The 18,752-nt window shown below is 47.7% G+C and overlaps 4 protein-coding genes across 4 annotated transcripts; 2 read left to right on the top strand and 2 right to left on the bottom strand.

Moving 5' to 3' along the window:
- Window positions 1-2,315: 2,315 nt before the first annotated feature.
- On the bottom strand, window positions 2,316-4,399 carry CLAFUR5_03406 (Protein kinase; the record flags this gene model as incomplete). The annotated part of the gene is made up of 2 exons (XM_047902554.1): window positions 2,316-2,732; window positions 2,786-4,399. 2 exons carry the CDS (start codon window positions 4,397-4,399, stop codon window positions 2,316-2,318), a joined length of 2,031 nt encoding a protein of 676 aa, XP_047757475.1.
- Window positions 4,400-5,500: 1,101 nt separating this feature from the next.
- Window positions 5,501-6,148, top strand: CLAFUR5_03405 (NAD(P)H azoreductase; the record flags this gene model as incomplete). Its single annotated transcript, XM_047902553.1, has 1 exon — window positions 5,501-6,148. One exon carries the CDS (start codon window positions 5,501-5,503, stop codon window positions 6,146-6,148), a length of 648 nt encoding a protein of 215 aa, XP_047757476.1.
- A 1,134-nt stretch (window positions 6,149-7,282) lies between these two features.
- CLAFUR5_03404 (uncharacterized protein) lies at window positions 7,283-9,043 on the top strand (the record flags this gene model as incomplete). The annotated part of the gene is made up of 1 exon (XM_047902552.1): window positions 7,283-9,043. One exon carries the CDS (start codon window positions 7,283-7,285, stop codon window positions 9,041-9,043), a length of 1,761 nt encoding a protein of 586 aa, XP_047757477.1.
- A 1,517-nt stretch (window positions 9,044-10,560) lies between these two features.
- CLAFUR5_20156 (uncharacterized protein) lies at window positions 10,561-10,760 on the bottom strand (the record flags this gene model as incomplete). The annotated part of the gene is made up of 2 exons (XM_059462993.1): window positions 10,561-10,672; window positions 10,726-10,760. The coding sequence occupies 2 exons, from the start codon at window positions 10,758-10,760 to the stop codon at window positions 10,561-10,563; spliced, it is 147 nt and encodes a 48-aa protein (XP_059318900.1).
- Window positions 10,761-18,752: the final 7,992 nt, after the last annotated feature.

Here is an 18,752-nt window from a genome sequence, read left to right as displayed (position 1 = left end):
TACCCTACGACGTACTTCCTTAGTATATTGATGTCCTATTAAGTAAACCCGGGCTTATAACCTATTAAATAGGTATAGTATATATATATACGGAAGTCAGGACATATAATAGGGAAGGAGGAAGGACTAATATAGTATATAAAGGTATATAGTAGAATAGTATTTAGTACTAAAGGTGTCTCTACTATCGGTATAGAGACTATATCTCTTATACCTATATAGAGGGATATTGCTCTAGTCCTAGTTCTATTTCACTACGCCTTATCGGTTTTACCTATATCGTATCCTACGATAGTAGTTCCTCCGACAGTCTCGTACTAACTAGCTAAGCGACTTTAGATCCTCTAAGTCGCTCCTACTATTCGTACGGTGTCTCGGTAGTATTGCCGTACTATTGTCTCGACTAGCTTAGTATATACTAAGTTAGTCTTAGTACCGTACGACATACCTACTAACCTATATTCGTAATACCGGGGTATATAAGTCGATACTAATAAGGATACTTAAGTACGAGACCGCTATACCGCTAATCGACCTATAAATCTAGAGAGTACGGACCCCCTACTTAGGCAAGTCGGTATAGTACCTAGTATAGAAGGTTATCGCTAGTATAGTCGTAAGGGCCCGCGAATTAGTACTAGCGTATAAGGGTATTCGACCCGGAAACGAGCCGAACTACCGGGTAAGGGACGAATAGCTAGTAGTATAATAGGAAGGTAAGAAATCGTTTATAGAGTAACTATAGAAAGAGAGGTAGAACAACTAGGTTGTAGGGTATAGTAGACGCTCTTAGCTAGCGGGATAACCTAGGGTATAGTTAGCTATAAAATCCGCGGTTAAGTACCCCCCGAAGCTTATCTACTACCGCCTTACGAGGGTATAGAGTAGTATAGTAACCTAACTACGAAGCGAACATATCGGCCTCTAGGGGTACCTATTATAGAGGAAGGTTCTAGAATATACAAATACTAGCTGCCCCTACGGCTATTACTCCTAGAATATACGGTACGTACCCCTCGTCTATCCGAGGTAGTCGCTAGGAAGGGGGGAGTAGATAGTAAAGGCGAGGAACCGGACGATTAGGGCACTTCTTAATAACGTTAAGGACCTATAGCGTATTACGAACTAGATACTAGAGAAGGGCTAGCTAGAACAGTACCGCCTAGTAGGAGTAGTATAGGAAGAGAGGATACGGCGTAGCGCGACGAGACCGGCTAGGAGCGGGGGCTAACGGGGTAGTGACATAGACTACGTACGTATAGAGGGAAAGCTAATCTAGATAAGGAGAAGTCGGGGGTAGGAAGGGTTTTTACCTATTCGGGTTTCCCTTTATATATAATAATAGATATATACCTTTATATGCCATATAGGGTCCTAGAACAGGGGAATGACAAATCTATTTATCTATCTATATTAATCTCGTATATTATAGCTAGATAGTATTACGATAGTTACGTTCGTAATAAACTACGCATTTTATCTTCAGACCCTTAGGGAAGCAATTAGAGTAGTGTGTAATTCATTGGCTCGCTAAACACGAGAAACACACGCTAAAACAAAAGTCACGTTACCATACTCAATTGAAATAAATGGATTGACGCGCGTATTTAGCTTCCACAAGGGTCTGTATGGAGATAGCTCAAGCCGAGCCTCAACTCGAGCGTAGCTGCAAAGACTTTCACGGCGACACACTCCAGTACATGGAGAAGGGGGATCTACATATGCAGCCTGTGCGTGAGCTCCTACTAGGCAGATGAAGGGACAGTATGAAGCAGAAAGACGAACGCCTTGCCTTAGCCGCAGTCAGGCGTTCGAGACATGTCTGGCTGCGCGACGCGATCTTGCTCGAAATTTTGCTCCCATCGCTCACTAGAATGTACCAATACCTTACCACAGACATCACACCAAGTACCATAGCAAATTACAACATAACATAAGAGAAACCAAAGAAATCTGCCAGGTTCCACATCCCTCATATTCCAGCCGTGATATCTACACAATGCAATGCTTCCGTTTTTTCTTCTTCTGCTCTGTATCACATCATAAGATAAGTAGTATCCCAGGTCTCTCTGACTGACCGACTCCTCCGCAAAAGATGCTCAAGCTTACTCGCGAATCCAGCGCTCTTTCCGCTTTTCGCTAGCAAAAGGCAAAAGGTAATCCCACGCTTGTACAGAAACCCAAAACAAGAAACGACTCTATCGCCCGCCCGATACCAGGACCAACGCTAGGAGAAGAATAGAACACATCCACAGCCTCGCATCGTCGTCTAACAAACCGTCATCTCGTTTCTCGTGCTCACCTCACCGCTCGACTTAGACTACCACAGCACCAGTCGTTGGCTTCTCCTGCGGACTGCCCACTGCATCCAATGGCGCAGCATGCAAAGCAGGTTTCGCACTTTTGCCCATGACGCCCCTTTTCCTTCGATCAATGGCGTTGGTGACCCACTCGCCGACTTCACGATCAATGAAACCAGCTTGGTCTTCGATGATAAGAGGTTGTTGTGGTTCAAGGGTCTCACCATTGGCTTCTGCAGCCTCGGCGGCTTCTTCGTCCTCTTCTTGGATCGTGGCTGGTTTGTCGAGGGCGGCGAGCCAGGCGTGTTGGAGGAGCATGGGGTATGTTGGTCGGAGTTTAGGAATTTTGTTGAGACAGCCGGCGACGAAGTCGTGAGCTGCTTCGGAGAAGGTGTCGGCTGGGAGGTCGGGTGGTTCGCCGTCGACGATGGCCTGTGAATACGTTAGTGTATGCGCCTATTGAGATGAAACATGGTGGACTTTACGGAAAGCTGCGAGAAGATGTTGTCGTAGGTCTCCGGTGGATAAGGGTATCTCCCCATTGCACACTCGATGATGGTCAGACCCAGTGACCAGATATCGGACTGTACGCTGTATGTTCCCTCTGCCGAAGCTCCAGCCTGTGCTGTGCCGCCACTTGATATTCGTTCTGGCGCCATGTATGATTGGCATCCAATGTTCGTCTTCGCTATACTGGCCACAAGATTCCCTGATACGCCAAAGTCGCAAATCTTGACCTGTCCCTTCGTATTGACCAAAATATTCGTTGGCTTTACGTCTCGATGAATGATATTGTGCTCCTCCTTCAATGATTTCAGGCCTAGTGTCGTTGAGTACGTGATCTTCTGTAGTACGCCCTCCGGTATGCCATCTCCATATAGTTTGTCTATACTGCCACCGTCCATGAACTCCATGCATATATAGACGGCGCCTTCCTGGAAGAAAGCACCGTAAAAGTCGACAATGTACGGCGATATACACCTGTGCAAGACGTCAAGTTCCATGATGATAGACTGAAACTTTGCATCTTCCAGCTCTAGTCGCATCTCCTTCATCGCCATGACAATGCCGGTTGTCCCTCCTCGTCCATACGCCTGCTCGGTCAGAGCGCTAGTCGGTGTCGGTATTGCAGATCGCGTAGGTGAGTTCGGACTTGCTTCCTCTTCCCTGTCCACAGGTCGTGCCTTATTTCCAGCCAGACCCTGACCAACTTTTCGATACTTCGGCCGCGAATGCCTGACCTTGTAGACCGTTCCATAGTTTCCTTTCCCTAACTCATCCAACGTGTCGACTTCGTCCAGGCTTATGTTGAAGCTCTTGCCAGAAGAGAACTCGATTCCCTCACCAGTCACCGTCGCTTTGCCCTTGAACGTTAGCGCTCCTGTCTTGGTATCGATGAAGTCTGCATATTTGTCCATTTGCGTTTGCTGTTTGGGCGGTTGAGCAGTGTCGCCGTTGGGTGCGCCTCCACCTCCCATAGAGGAGAGAGTCATCTTCGGCTTCTGCCTACCCGCTGGTGCTGCAGAGTTTGCAGCGGGTGCCTGGCCAGGAAGTCCTCCAGGCAACTTCATGCCACGCTTCTCTGCCAGCGACAGTTTCCCAGACGGATTAGCTCCAGGAACAGCCGGCGATGATGCCACATGAGGTGGTGCGGGCCTGTTAAGCGCAGCAGGTAGTTTGAAACCTGAGGGAAAGCCACCCATGGGCGGAACAGCCGTAGCGGTCGGTGGACTCGACGGACCTCTGGTTGCTGATGGGGTGGACGGACCTCTGGTTGCTGATGGGGTGGGCGGACCTGCTCGTGACAATGAAAATGCCTTCATCTTGGCAGCAATGTCTGGGTTCATGGCGGCGGGCGGTCCTCTTCCAGGCACAGAGGCTCCCGGTGGTCTCCGCGCAGCATCCAGTGTTCCCCGCGGGGTGGACGAGGCGGTCATGCTCGACATGCTGGAGGGTATGCTGTTATCGGAAGTACCTCTGGGCGCGCTGAGCCTGGGCAGTTTCTGGCTCTGCAGCGGTGATGCGTCAATGTCATCAGGCGAGGTGGGAGGAGAGGGACTGTCGAGAGGGCTCGTCGGGTCTTCGTGGGAGTCGGCCATAGTGATAGCTGCAGCGGGGCGGGAGAGGATGCAAGGTGACGGCGCTGCACGGATGACGGTAGGTTTGGTGTGCCGGCCAGTGGGAGGAGGGCGGCTGAGGTGTGTGTCCGTCACTCGGCGGATGGCCTGGCAGGCGCAGAGGTGAAGTGCTTGCGTAGGGCTGGCAGAGAGTTGACTCGTCCACGTGCAGAGAGCGGTACAGTAGCGAGTAGCGAGATAGAGGTGTGGCGGTGCAGACTTATGCGAGCCGGAGGTGCCACGCAGACTTCATTTGCCACTGCCGCTTGTGCAACCGAAGCACCGGGATGTGTCTCTGCGGTGATGTCAATGGTCAACACGCAACGCGGCTCGCGGAGTGCTTGCGGATGCGGATAGCCCGGGGTTCAACAAGATGTGTGTGCAAGTCTTCTCTGCTAGCGTCGCATGTATCTCTGCTTTTCGGTGCAGCTGCGATGTGATGTCTGTTCCAGACTCGACAAGAGCGCCCAACGAAAGCCTCACGCTTCAAAGCTAATTCAGCTCAACACGTGGAAATAGCGTGAGCGTAGCGTATCACAGGTATGACGGTCACAGGGTGAAGTACATGTAGATCTATGACACTCGCAAGGTAACAGGAAAGCATGAAGAGGAAAGTCTGCAGACACAAAGCCGCGTCGTCGGCAACACAGAACCAATTCCTGTGTCTTCGTGGCAGCTGTTTCGATACATCGTGCCAATAGTAGCCAAACAAACAAGGGAAACCCGATCACAGAATGGACATGGCCGGCTGCACACATTTCAATATCCTGCTGGCATTCGACGCTGCTTTATCGGAGCCCCATCGAGACGCACTCGTCGTACGGAAACCACTACTAGGTTGCGAAAGCTGCAGAATACGACTGTGACCATCCCTTTGCAGTCCCTTCGGTGGTCAAGAGCCCCGTTGCAGGTTGTGTGTAAGGCCCGTGGTGAATCAAAGATCGGGGGGGTAAGGGTTGCAGCCATTCTTGCGTTGTGCCTGATCTCGTCGAGCTCGTACACTAACAGAAACTCTTTTGCGGCGAGTTACCAAAGGGATATGCTAGCTCTTGTGTGCGGAAGGTTATAAGGTATATGTGAACCATGAATTGCCAGAAAGCAGACAATCTCCCCCTTCTGTATCTTTCAGACTCGACATCATGGCTACAGTACTTGTCATCGGCGCATCAGGCAGGGTGGGCTCCCACGTCGTCAGAGCTGCTTGATGCTCACCACGAGCACGAGGGCATCACGGTGCGACTGGCGACTAGCCGTGCCGAGGTGGCCGAGCAATGGCGTCAAGAAGGACGACAGGCTGTTATTCTGGATCTCGATAAGCCTCAAACTCTTCCGGCAGCATTAGACGGTGTCGAAAGAGTCTTCATGGTCACTGGCTACACGGCGGCTATGCTATATCAGGGCAAAATATTCATCGACGCCGCTGAACCTGCTGGGGTCAAGTTTGTCGTCCATCTTGGTGTCTACAGCTCGGGCAACGATGCCATTCCTCACTATGTTTGGCACGATATGGTCGAGACCTACATTAAAGCGTCTAAGCTAGCATGGACCAACCTTCACCCCAATGTCATCCTGGACTCTGTCTTAGTGACCGAACCATCCACAATTGAGCAGCGCTCTTTCAATGTGATGTGGGGAGAAGCCGCACTAGGCTGGGTTTCCGCTGCTGACATCGGCACCGTCGCTGCTTCGCGAAGGCCCGGAGAAGCACGCTGGCGCCGATTACAGCCTTAGCCCAGAAGTTCTTACCGGTCCACAAGCTGCCGCCATCGTCACTGAAGCTATAGGGATTGATATCAAAGCAACGTTCTCGGCTCCGAGCAGCTTTCGGCATATATATCATCAATCCCGGATGCTGGTACTCGGCTCTACATGGAGAGCGCAGTGCAGGCAATGCGTCTCGGGGATAGCGGCCAACTGCAGTACCAAGCCACCGTGCGCGACGACTTCCAGACCGTCGTAGGTCGGCCTGCGACAAAAGTGTACGACTGGGCACGTCAGACTTTGATCCCGAAGACATCAAGCAGTTGAAAGGTGGGTAATGAGGGAGGTTGTGTTGATGTTGATTGATGTCTTGGAATCGCATCAGCCAAGCAGAAACTCTTCTGCACGAGGAGCGAAAACAAGGTCCAAGTCGCACAGCGAGCGGGAGCGTCAAACGTTATCTTAGCCTCAACGCTGCGCCATCTGTACGTTCCGCGAGAAGACGCCACGACGCTTCGGTGACCAGAAGATACCGGATGGTATGGCTTGATACTTGGTATATAGAAACATTTCGCGCCGATGACCCGATCCACGCCCTGTTTGCTGTCAAGCCACTTGCCGACTTTCGCGGTTACTGGCCAACACATCTTCCACGGCCAAGAGCCAAGTCAAGCAATGCAAGCCTAGCATACTCTTGCCATGACTGTTGTAACTTATCAGCGCCTCTGCTGTACCTCCGCCGTGGTGTCTTGTGCAAGCGATGATCGGGAGTAGTTGTCCAGATCGATATCATACTTCCGTCATCCGCAACATTCAATAGTGGACCGGTGCATCTGCGCAACCACCCGCCGTTCTGTCGAGCTTTAAGCTCTACCTGTAGATGCCCCGGGAACTGCCGATCACGTAACAAAGAAACTCTGGACCCGCAGGCAACTCCGTGCGATCGACATCGACATCCTGCGACAATTTTCTGTGCTCAGGCACTAACACCACGTCCATTCCCTTCCATCAGGCGACCTACACCTCCCTACGCTATATTCACCACCGCGAAAGTACATGTACCTACGACGACCGACGACACGATCCGTTGCTACCCCGCTCGACTGACGCCACATCGACTTCCCCTTCACGGCCGCGACGCCGCGCGTTGCTTCCAACGTCGCCATGTTCGAGCCCATTCAGTCGTTTCGAGTGCGAGAACTGTCAAATCTGGCACTGACAGCATTACAACCCCGAGGATTACTAGCACAAGCAGCGCCCGACGCACAATATCCCATCTGGGAGGCCGTCACGAACACAACAATGGACGCCCTCAAAGCCCACGACTCACATCCCAACTTCGGCCACCTAGCAGGTCTGGTGTCTGAGGCCGTACTCGAAGTCGTTTTTGTGGCGCTGCCGGGTTTCCTTGTCGCTGTCACGGGCATGTTCGACGCGAACAGCCAGAAGTTTGTGGCAGAGCTCAACACGATGGTCTTTACACCCTGCCTGATCTTCAGCAAGCTGGCCGGGCAACTCAACGCCGACAAACTGGCCGATCTTGGCGTGATCCCATTCATCTTCATCATCCAGACCATTGTTTCATGGCTATGTGCGCAAGCAATGGCACGAGTGTTCGGCTTTGCGAAGAAAGAGAAGAAGATGCAGAAGAACTTTATCCTGGCGATGGGTGTCTTCGGAAACTCCAACTCGCTGCCCATCTCACTTGTTCTCAGTCTGAGCAAAACTATCAGTGGCTTGCATTGGGACCGAGTGCCTGGCGACAACGACGACGAAGTGGCTGCGAGAGGTATCTTATATCTGCTCGTGTTTCAACAGCTAGGACAAGTCTTGCGATGGACATGGGGATACAACGTGCTTCTCAAACCTGCGTCGGAGTACGAGGAGGAAGAGCGAGTGGAGGCAGCTGAGGAACACCGGTCAATCGAGGAGGGTCCGTATAGCGACGAACCACTACTCGACAGCCACGGCAAACCAGCAAAGGGCGGGAATGATTCCGGATTCAGCTCTGGCTCACATACCCCCAATGGCGTACATCGGTCTCCAGAACTCATCCCAGCAGCACCCACCAATGGCAACGACATCAGCACTGAACCACGCAACTTGGTCGGTCGACAGGAGTCGACAGGTCACATCACGGCTTTTCCTGACTTTAATCGAACTCTGTTAAGCCGCTCAAACGTGTCGGATGCGAGCAAGTCGGGCTGGAAGGCGCCTCTCTATCGAGTGAAAAACTCAGCCGCCCGCGCAGGACGACGAACCTACGGCACTCTCAGCACATTCTTCAACAACCTGTACAGAAGCCTGCCCGCACCGGTGCAAAAGGTGCTAAGCTTCCTAGGCTACTACAACAGCAAGTTCTGGGCTGGAGTATGGCAGCAGATGAACCCGCCGCTTTGGGCTATGCTTGCAGCACTGATCGTGGCAAGCATTCCCAGCCTACAAAAAGCATTCTTCACCAAAGGCACACTGATCAACAACTCCGTCACACGTGCCATCTCGCAAAGTGGTGGTGTCGCCGTGCCGCTTATTCTGGTTGTCCTTGGTGCAAACCTCGCGCGATCCACGATTCCCAAGGACCAGCTCGCTGTCTCGCCCGCGCAGAAGAAGGAAGAGCGCAAGCTTCTCTATGCATCATTGCTCAGCCGAATGCTCCTCCCTGTCATCATCATGGCACCTGTTTTGGCATTGACGGCCAAGTACGTGCCAGTCTCAATCATGGACGACCCGATCTTCATCATTGTGTGCTTCCTGCTTACTGGCGCACCCTCCGCACTGCAGCTGGCACAAATCTGCCAAATCAACAATGTCTTCATGGGTGCCATGTCGAGCTTGTTGGTTGCCAGCTACGTTATCGTCCTCTTCCCCAGCACACTGCTACTGGTCCTCATGGCGCTGGAAGTGCTGGAGTGGGCAGTACTATAAGTCCGCTGCTCTGGACTCATCAGAATCTCGAGAAGACTTCCAGCCGGTGTACGATATACGTGAGGCGCAACTATGGAGATGTTGATTGGAGCGAGCTAGGCTCACAGAAATGGTCAGCATGGACACCAGGATTACATTATACTTTTGTACAAATTGATGAGTACTTTGACAAGACGCTTGTGGCGTACTGTAGAGTATGCTGGGGAATGTTTTGGCTTCTTGTAGCTTTGGGGCCGGTATTGGTAGTGGTAGTGTTATGGAATCACTGCATGGCAGTATATGGTCTTTAAGGATGTCTCTATCGCCCATACATTGACTCAATCACGAGATGCGGCATCACATGTCAACTGGCGGGTACCAAGTAACTTAATCTGATGGATTCAGGGTGCTTCTCGACAACCGTCCTTGGTGGGTTGGCGCAGGTGTAGAGCGTCATGCGAATTGATTGCCTCGCTGAAAGCCTGTGGATGTTGCTTGCTAGTGACCAGTGATCGGTTCCTCCTCAGCGACAACGTCGGGTGCCAATCGATCAAGGGCGGTTGTTCCTTTTTGCACCTTTTGCACTATTGAGGCTCTGCTGCCAAGAAAAGCACATTCTACAGATCGATATATGGCCTTCATCCTTATGCTTCAATAATGTACCAATCATTACTTATTATTACCTCTCATGTACAACTTCGACGCCTAGCTATTTCGACGACCATCCGTGGTGGAATGCCTTCTACTCACCTTGCCGACTTTACTGTAGAGCATAAGAGCCCATTCTGTACACTAAGTCTCGCTTATGGCATCTGCTCGGATCAACTGTATGTACGGATCCATAATAATGGCTTTTCGACCACTGTTCTTGGCCGGATGGCGGCGTGGTAAGGCGCCATAGTGATTAAGCGTAGCGACCGACGAGCGCTAGCCACACTGTAGCGACGTGTGAGCTTGCGAACACTCGAGCGTAGGTGGTGGCGTCAGCGAGGAGGGAGTAGAGCTCTATTACCAGCCTTTAACTAGCCTTAGCGCCGCCTCTTATTGGTCCGTTTTCAAAAGGTACCCCGACTAAGCAATCAAGTTTTGGTGTTACGTACTAGCCGCGCTGTGCCTGTTGGCGAACTCGTAGTTACTACTACGTATTAATATCGTTCGTAGCCGGAGTAGCAGGTTACGGACAATCGAACGTGTAGCGTGCATCGCACGCCTTCGCGACAAGCTAGCAGATGCCAGATAGAGCTCCACACCGCTGCGCTTATTCTTGGAGGTTCACAACCGCTAACAGCACATTTTGTGGTTGCTGAAACATGGAGCCAGGGCACTCGAGATGGTCATGTAACCAAGGGCGTAGATGGTCCCGAGGCTGTCCAGGTAGCAATCTGATCAAGGGTAGTTGTTCTATTGCCTTTTGCACTGGAGATGTGCAGCTTGCGGGACGACTTTGGTTCGATATATCCTCGCGAGCCACATGTTTGACCTACTGGCTACTACCCTAAGATATATTGCAAATATACGGATATGCTGGGCCTTGGCAGTCATTCCTTACTTAGCAGCGAAGTGGCAAGGTATGCTTTCAACACAAGCCCCGGTTTGTGCCGAGACTCCTCGTTGCAAATGACGATAGATTGTGCTTTTCCACCTTCAGTACTATGGAAAATGTCAGGAAATGATAGCTGTTGCTTTATCAGGGCATCTGTTACATCTTCGTGAAAGCAATGTCACAGACATCCTGCATGCCAAGGCTGGCTTGTGATGGTGCATGTGTTCCGCAACCCAGCCGGCTCTTCTCCAGACGCTTGAGTATACTCGAACGACTGATGAAAAAGGTCAGGACATGATACTGATGTCGATGTATCAGTATGTCATATGTTGGCCATGACAGATCGAGTTGATGTCGTCAGCCTAGCTAAGCTATAACGCCCTCTTCAGCCACGGGACGTAGGGACAGCTGCCAAAAGACTGCATCAGTGACACCCGTATACAGTACCTGTTGTGGACGGCATAAATCCGGCGTAGGCGCTCAACTCGACCGCATACATTCGCGCGAAGCTTTGCGACAGTCGATCTGGACGTCGCAGGCGTGGTGCACAGGGCAGAGCGGTTCGACGTCCGAAGACGACCACATCACAAGCATCCCATTATACGTGTTGCCGCCACCTGACTCTGACATCCTTCACGAGCCGTCCCATTGCTTGCATGTCGTATGTGCAAGTCAGCGCAGAGCAGCACGGCTACCACATCGCCACCACAGTGCCCCGTCAGCGAAGCCTTGTAGGAGTCGCAAGATGGTATTGCAGAAGGTGCTTGTTAAGCAAGGACGTGGTGGGGAGGCTGAGCGCGGTTCGTGTCATGCAGCTGCTGTGAGCACTCTGCTTGTTGAGGGAAGAAGGGAAGATGGTTGAAGGTAGGGTTTGAGAAATTTTGTGGCGTGGAAAGCACGGGCCTGCGCGAAAGGCGCTAGTGGCTGCGGGGTCCGCGAGTCGCATGTGATGTGCAGCGCGTCGCGACCACAATGAATAAAGCTGCTGATCACCTCTTTTGCTGGTCCGCGGTTGACAGCAATTGCGCTTTGCCCTCGATTGAGCTGTTACTTCCTTCGCAACGGAGTGGCGCCCAATGTGGTCAACTAAAAGCTGCTAGTCGTGAAGTAGGCGCTCGATAGCAACTACAGCCTTGTAGCATTCTGCAAATACAATCTGGCTACAGGGCTGAATCCTTGATCATGTTGGTCTCGGAACCAGACCTCCGACTATAGCTGACGGAGGTCTGGGCTAAACATTATACACGCGCTACGAAGAATTTGGCTAAATAGCTAAACTATCCCGACAAATTGCGTAATAACAATAACAAATCTGTAAGGGCGCGCGTACCGTAGGGTCCGAATGAGAGAGTTGTTGTTCTACGAAGCTACGAAAGAGGAGCGCGAGGCGCGGCGAAGTTATAAAGTAAAGCCAAGCCGCGCTAACCCGGTGCGGAAGGTCCGCGGTTCACCCGGGCCGACGCAGCTGCAGTGAGGGGTCGCGGGCTGCCCGCGACAGTACCCCCCCTCTCAAAACGCGTCTCAGTCCTCTGAGCGTTGTCTATCTTATGCGGCCACTTGCCCGTGCTACTCTATAACCGTGCGAAAGTCCAATCATCCTCTAATGCCTTGTCATCGTCTAGTAACATATCTATATCTAGTCTATCTATAACTAGCCTATCCGCGACCGGCTCCCTTCGAGAAATGCTTAGGGGGACCTAATTAGATAGAGCTACGAAGCCTATAGGCGTGGACAACTCCGGCCGGTTATAGTGAAAGTCTATAACAGCGGCGGCCGCGTATTTAAGTATATTCTTAGCCGGTTACTAGGTCTTACTATCCTCCTTATTCTAATATCTAAGCCATTTCACCTTATACTAAGTGTCTACTTTACGCTTCTACTCCTTCTTCACTTTGCCTACTTACTTACGGGTATAAATATCCAAGATCTTCTCTACCTTATATATATATATAGGTGTTACGACTATATTAGCGACTATATCGGCTTCGGTAGTATCGGGCTCGATAGTTATCGGCGGTAGTAGTACTAGATACTAGCCTTCGAGTAGTAGGAAGTCGGGATGATCCGCTCGCTTAAGTAACAAGGTGTAAAAGTAGTTATCGAGTCCTACTATAGCGTCCGACAATCTTAGTTTATATAAGAGCTTAGCTAGTATAACTTCTATAATCTAGTACGGGCTAGCGTATCTTCTATCGAGCTTCTTAGATAGTCGAGTCGTACGGATGTTCTTAGTACTTAGGTATACCTAGTCGCCTACTTTATAGTCTAGCGGGATACTTCGGTAGCGGTTTACTACTTTAGCTTAGAGAGCTTATAACATCCGTATATTTTCTTAAAGGTGCTTATAAAGGTCGTAAATCCGGCGTACGAAGGCTTTAGCCGATCTCGTATCTAGTCGCTAGAGAGTAGTTAGTCCTCCCTCTTTTCTACCGCTTAGGTCTACGCGCTCTATAAACTTAGGGTAGTAGCCTAAAGTAGCGTAGAATAGCGACATACTAGTAGTTTAAGAAAGGTAGTTATTGATTACGAACTAAGCTAGACAAAGCTATTCTGCCTAGTTATTCTATACCTCGTTAGTAAATATACGGAGATACTATTCTATTACTTAGTTAGTACGTTCCGACTATCTATTAGTTTCTAGGTAGTATAAAGAACTTAGCTTACGACTTATACGAATTATCTTACAAAGTTTCTTCTAGAAGGTAGTAACCTATTATTTACCGCGGTCTAAGGTAATAGTATTAGGAAATCCGCGTCGAGAGAATATATACTTAAGGAAAAGTCTTACCGTATTCTATATAACGTACTTTACTACCGAGCGGGCTATACTACCGAGCGGGCTACTTTTACTAAGAACTATACTACTTCTACTTTAATTACGACGGTATCTTAATACGACGACATCCTATAGAATCGTTACTAGGAGGATAATTCCTCTTTAGATTCTTCGCTATCTAGTAAGTCTACTTAATAGGTACGTACGTTATGCCCCGACTTGCTATATTGCTTATAGCGTCGTAGCCTTAGTACTAGCCGAACACTATCTAGCGACTCTCTACTCACTTCCTGCCTCCTAGTATCCTCTAGAGGTATTAATTGCGACGCCTTATTGAAGGTTAGAGACCCTCTAGACTAAATATACTTGCGCTTTCGTGCTTTTCGCTATATAAGGGCCTCGTTAGACTTACGTAGCTCACTAATCTCGCTTCGTATAAGAGCTATCTAATGCGCTATCTCTCTACTCCCTTTTATAAGCTAATATACCCCTTCCTATAACGAGTTTAGCGATGAACCTGCCCGGGCACGCATTTTGTTCGTTACTAGTATCGATTAAGAGTCGAAGTCTTTTATAGTTCGTAGTGTCTTCGACTCCTAAGGGGTAGAGTCCGGAGCTAGAGGGGTTAGCGTACGTAGCTTAATATTAAGCTTGTCTATTACTACCTATAGATTAAATAGAACTAAACCAGCGCCTCTGAAGCTCGATAGGATGTTCTCCTGTCTAATTATAGCGTTATAGGCTGCCCGGAAGGCGCGTAGGAACTCTACTTTATCGATATAAGTAATGCGCTAGCGTGCTAAGCCCGAGAGCTAAGTACCGTATACCTTCTTTAAAGGCGAATAGCAACCTACATCTAATAGCTAGAGTAAGTACGAGGCGTGCGATAGCATATATAGGGCCAAGATCTTGTATTCCTTATATAGATTCTAGAATGCCTTCGAGTTGTAGCTCTCGTAGCTATCGATAATAAGTAGTCTCTATACCCTAGTCGTACGAGCTATAGTATACTTCTAGAAATGCTCTAGCTACCGTATACCGAACTTATTGTTAGTCTAGCTGTTCTCTATTAGCTCGATTGTCTAGTCTAGACCTAAGTTGCCGTCTTAGTACTAGGTACTAATGTGCTGTTTGCCTATAAGGATAACGTAGGGTAGGAGCGCTATTCCGTCTATATAGATAGTCTTAATCACTATTACCTATTCTCTGTTACCCTATTAAACGACCTTCCTCTTTCTACTACGCCTTTCTAAACCCGTAACGACGCTCTAAGACGTAATGACACCTATTATAAACCCTATCTCGTCGAAGTTATAGGTATCCTAGTTAAGGATGCTATACTTCTCCTTTATATTACGTATAAGCAAGAACTACCTCTCGATAACGTCTAGATCTTCTATTAGGGCTCGCTAACGATCGTATCTACGTATTATACGAACCTTTAGCTTACAATACCGCCTAATAAACCTATCTATCCAATTGAGACTAGCGGGCTTAAGACCCTTCTCTTATAGTAATAAATCGGCTATTGCTCGTATACTAGCCTTTAATAGCGGGAAACCTCTAAGATCTAGCTCGAGTATATACTTAAGTATTACCCTCTCTTCTAGCTCTATAAGCTTCTTCGAATTAGGCTCGTAGTCACCCCGAGGAGGTCGTCTATTCAATCGATACCCTAGTATAGTTCGAGACGCGTCGTATACCTTTATAGTAAGTCGATTCGTAATTGTCGCGTCGCGTTTCGTGGCCTAGACAGCTAAGGTCAGTTTGGCCTCGTTTAAAGATAATATACGCTATAATAGTAGTTGTATAGCTATATCTATAGAAGTAGTATAGTTTATAGTAAAAGTGGCCCGCTTAGTAGTATAGCCCGCTCGGTAGTAAAGCACGTTAGTTATCGGTCCGATCGGAATTAGCTCGACTTCCTTCGTTAGCCTATCTACTACGGTTATAATATTGTTATAGGTTATGCTATCGAGGGTGCTATTAGGAAGTCCGACTACGAAGTCTACCGCGATGTACCTCTAAGGTCGGTCCGGTACTTAAAGTAGGTAGAATAATCTAGGTAGCTAGGGGTATAGAGATTTCGTCGTACGGTATATACGGCAATTCGCGGTATATCTACGTACTATCCTTACTAAGCTAGGCCAGTAGAATTCTCGTGCTACGAGTTTATAGGTTCGAGCTCGTCCTAGATATCCTACTACTAGAGCGTTATAATTTATTCTAATAAGCCGAGTCCGTAGGGCCTAGTTATCGGGTACCTATAGGCTCTAACTATCGTACTAGTTTTATATATATATAACATGTTATTATCTACCTTATAGTACGTGAGGTGTAGCTTCGCCTTCTATAAGAGTAGAGGGATAGTACTATCTTTCCGTAGTATCTTAATTACTGCCTTAAGTTCCTAGTCTAGGGCGTAAGTAGTCGTTATATAGTACTCGAGTTTGGCTTCGACTTCGGCTTTATTCGTAGTCTATACTTCCTAAGCTAGTACTAGCTATGTTTGTAGTACCTGTTCTAGTTCTAGAATGAACTCGATTGCTTTAGGATTTAGGGGAGTCGTCTCTTCTTCTTTAGGCGTATCTTCGATAGTAGCTCGTATAGAGTCGATATTAAGAAATCGCTCTAGCGGAAGCAATGTCTAATACTAGTACTAATTTCTCGGATCGTCTACCCCCTACGGAAGGTTCTAGCTACGTCTCGTTAGGCTATCTAGCTTCGTTCCTTATACACCTAGGCGGTATATAATCTAGAAGTTGAATTGTAATAGAAATTCTGCCTATCGCGCTTGTCGGCAATTTAGCTACTTCGTAGTCATAAAATATTCGAGGTTCTTGTAGTCTATAAACACTTTGACTAGATTGCCGTCCTCGTCTACTTCGTAAGTAAGCTCCGGGCGCTACTCTTCGAATACTTTAATAATTGCGAGGAGTTCCTTATTATAGATCTCGTAATTATACTCCTAGGGGCTTAGCTTCTTTAAATAGAAAGCTATAGGATATAACACTCCCTACTCGTCGTATTATCAGAGTATACCTATATTAATAAAGTCTAAGGAGTCAGTCTCGACGACGGTCTATCTACCCGGTATATAGTATACTAGTATACTAGCCTTACTAAACGCTACTTTTAACGCCTCGAATACCCTCTAGCAATCATTAGTCTAGTTGATTCTACGGTTCTTATGATTACTAGGCCTATCTAACTTTGTTAGGTTAGTTAATAGGGATGGAATACGAGAGAAGGCCTCGATAAACCTACGGTAGAAGTTCGCGAATACTAGGAAGGCTTAGACATCCTTAAGATTAGTTAGTGCTCCCTAGGTCTATATACATTCCAATTTCTCCGGTTCTATCTCGATACCCTAGGGTATAATAATAAGGCCTAGATATTTTATACGTTCCTAGTAGAACTCGGACTTATCGATATTAATAGTAAGCCCGGTATCTCGTAGCTTAATTAATACCTTTCGTACGTGTTCGACGTATTCCTCTAGAGTGTCGCTAAAGATAAGGACGTTTTCTAGATATACTAATACAAAGTCATCTAGATGTTCCTATAGAACCTTATTAATATATAACTAAAAGGTTACGGGTCCGTTATAGAGGCCGAACGGTAATACGAGGCATTTGTATATACCGTAGCGTATTACGAAAGCTATTAGCTACTCGTACCCTTCCGCGATACGTAACTTGTTAAAGGCTACTATAATATCTAGATTCGTAAAGTACTTCTTTCCGTATATACGGTTAAGCGTTTCCTATATTAATAGAATAGGCTAGCGATTCTTAATAGTAATAGCGTTTAGCCTACGGTAGTTAATATATACTCGTAGCCCTCCTCTAGGCTTTCTTACTACTAATACCGGTGCCGGTAGCTAGCTTGTTTTCTAACCGGCCTTACGTACCTTACCTTCTAAAGTCTATTCGAGTAACTATTTCTTAACGGCTTTATTCTCCTTCTCGGCTAGTCCGTATAGCTTTTGATATAGCGGTTCTTAAGGTCTACCGGGTTTGATATAAATCTCGTAGTCGATACCTAGTTAGTAAGGTAGGAGTCCCTCGTAGTCCTTTACTAAGAAAGTATCTATAATGTCGTAGTATATAGGCGGGAGCTTCTCTTTAGGATTGTAGTTGAACTGCTTATTTAAGAGCTAATCTAGGTTATTAGCTACTATCGCGCTTAGTTCAAGGCTATTCTCGTTATTATTGTTCTCTCCGCGCCCTGTAGGCATAATATAGAAGTACTCGGCCCTAGGCCGGTACGCGTATATCTCCTATACGCGCTACGAGACTTCCTAGTAATCTACCTCTTTATCTACCTCTAGAGCGGACATCTTCAGCTCCGCCCCTCCGGCTATAAATCCTACTAATTCGCTAGTAAAGGGCTTTAGTCTATATTTTGTTTACTAGGTTCTACCGATATAGTTTAGAGATTGTACTATTATTGATGTCTTATTATATAGATAGTAACCGAAGTAGTAGTTAGATCTAAACGCTACCTCACTAGTTTCCTAGACGATGTTTAGGTTATACGCGGAGAGCTACGGTAGTCTAAAGACGATGTCGTATTCGAGGTCGGTAACGTAGTATAGTATTTACTCGTAATAACCGCCGATAACTACGTCTATAAGGGCTATATATATAATCTAACGAGCTATAGCCGATCTATCTCCTAGTATTAATCGTCTGTTCTTTGTTAAAGGGTTTAAGGGGGTTATATATTTACGTATAAATTTCTAATTAAGAAAGAGGGAGGTAGAGGTAGAATCTATAAGGCCGCGAGCCTTTTTATATTATATTATTACGGGTAATACTATATAAGAGTATATAGCTAGTTATTGCTTATCTAGTATATATATCGATATCTTAAGCTCCTTACTATAGTCTATCTCTTATATTCTATATCTCTTAATCTTATACTCTTTCTGTCTTAGAAAGTTCGGTTACTAACCGCTATCTACTACGCTTAGGTAGCGGTCGTGCCATTTCCCTATTACTATAGGTCGGTAGTAAGGGAGCTAAGGTTCGGGTTAGCGTTCGCGTTATTTTGTAGACGTAGAGGGCGGTAGTCGCCGTCGTAACTATATATCGGGCATTCGGGGTTTGTTAATACGTACGAGCCTATACGGTAGCGGTAGTACTTACCCTACTTCTTAAGGTCCTTACGCTACTTACGGTTTAATAAAGGCAGGTTCTATAAGTAAACCGGTAGGTCCTCCTTCTTCTTCGTACCTACGTATTGTAGTAGTCGCTAGACAATTATAGCGGTCGTACTAGTAGCTACGTCGCCTACGGCATTACTACCGCCCTATACGCCGTTATTATTCGAATTAGGGTTACTATATAGGCGCTCCTTCTATAGATATAGTCGGTCGGTCTCGTAGAAGCTCTTATCTAATACC

This window comes from Fulvia fulva, chromosome 2 (genome assembly GCF_020509005.1).
Source record: "Fulvia fulva chromosome 2, complete sequence".
NCBI lineage: Eukaryota > Fungi > Ascomycota > Dothideomycetes > Mycosphaerellales > Mycosphaerellaceae > Fulvia > Fulvia fulva.
The sequence above is the reverse complement of the archived record's forward strand: the minus strand, read 5'-3'. Positions and strand labels throughout refer to the sequence as shown.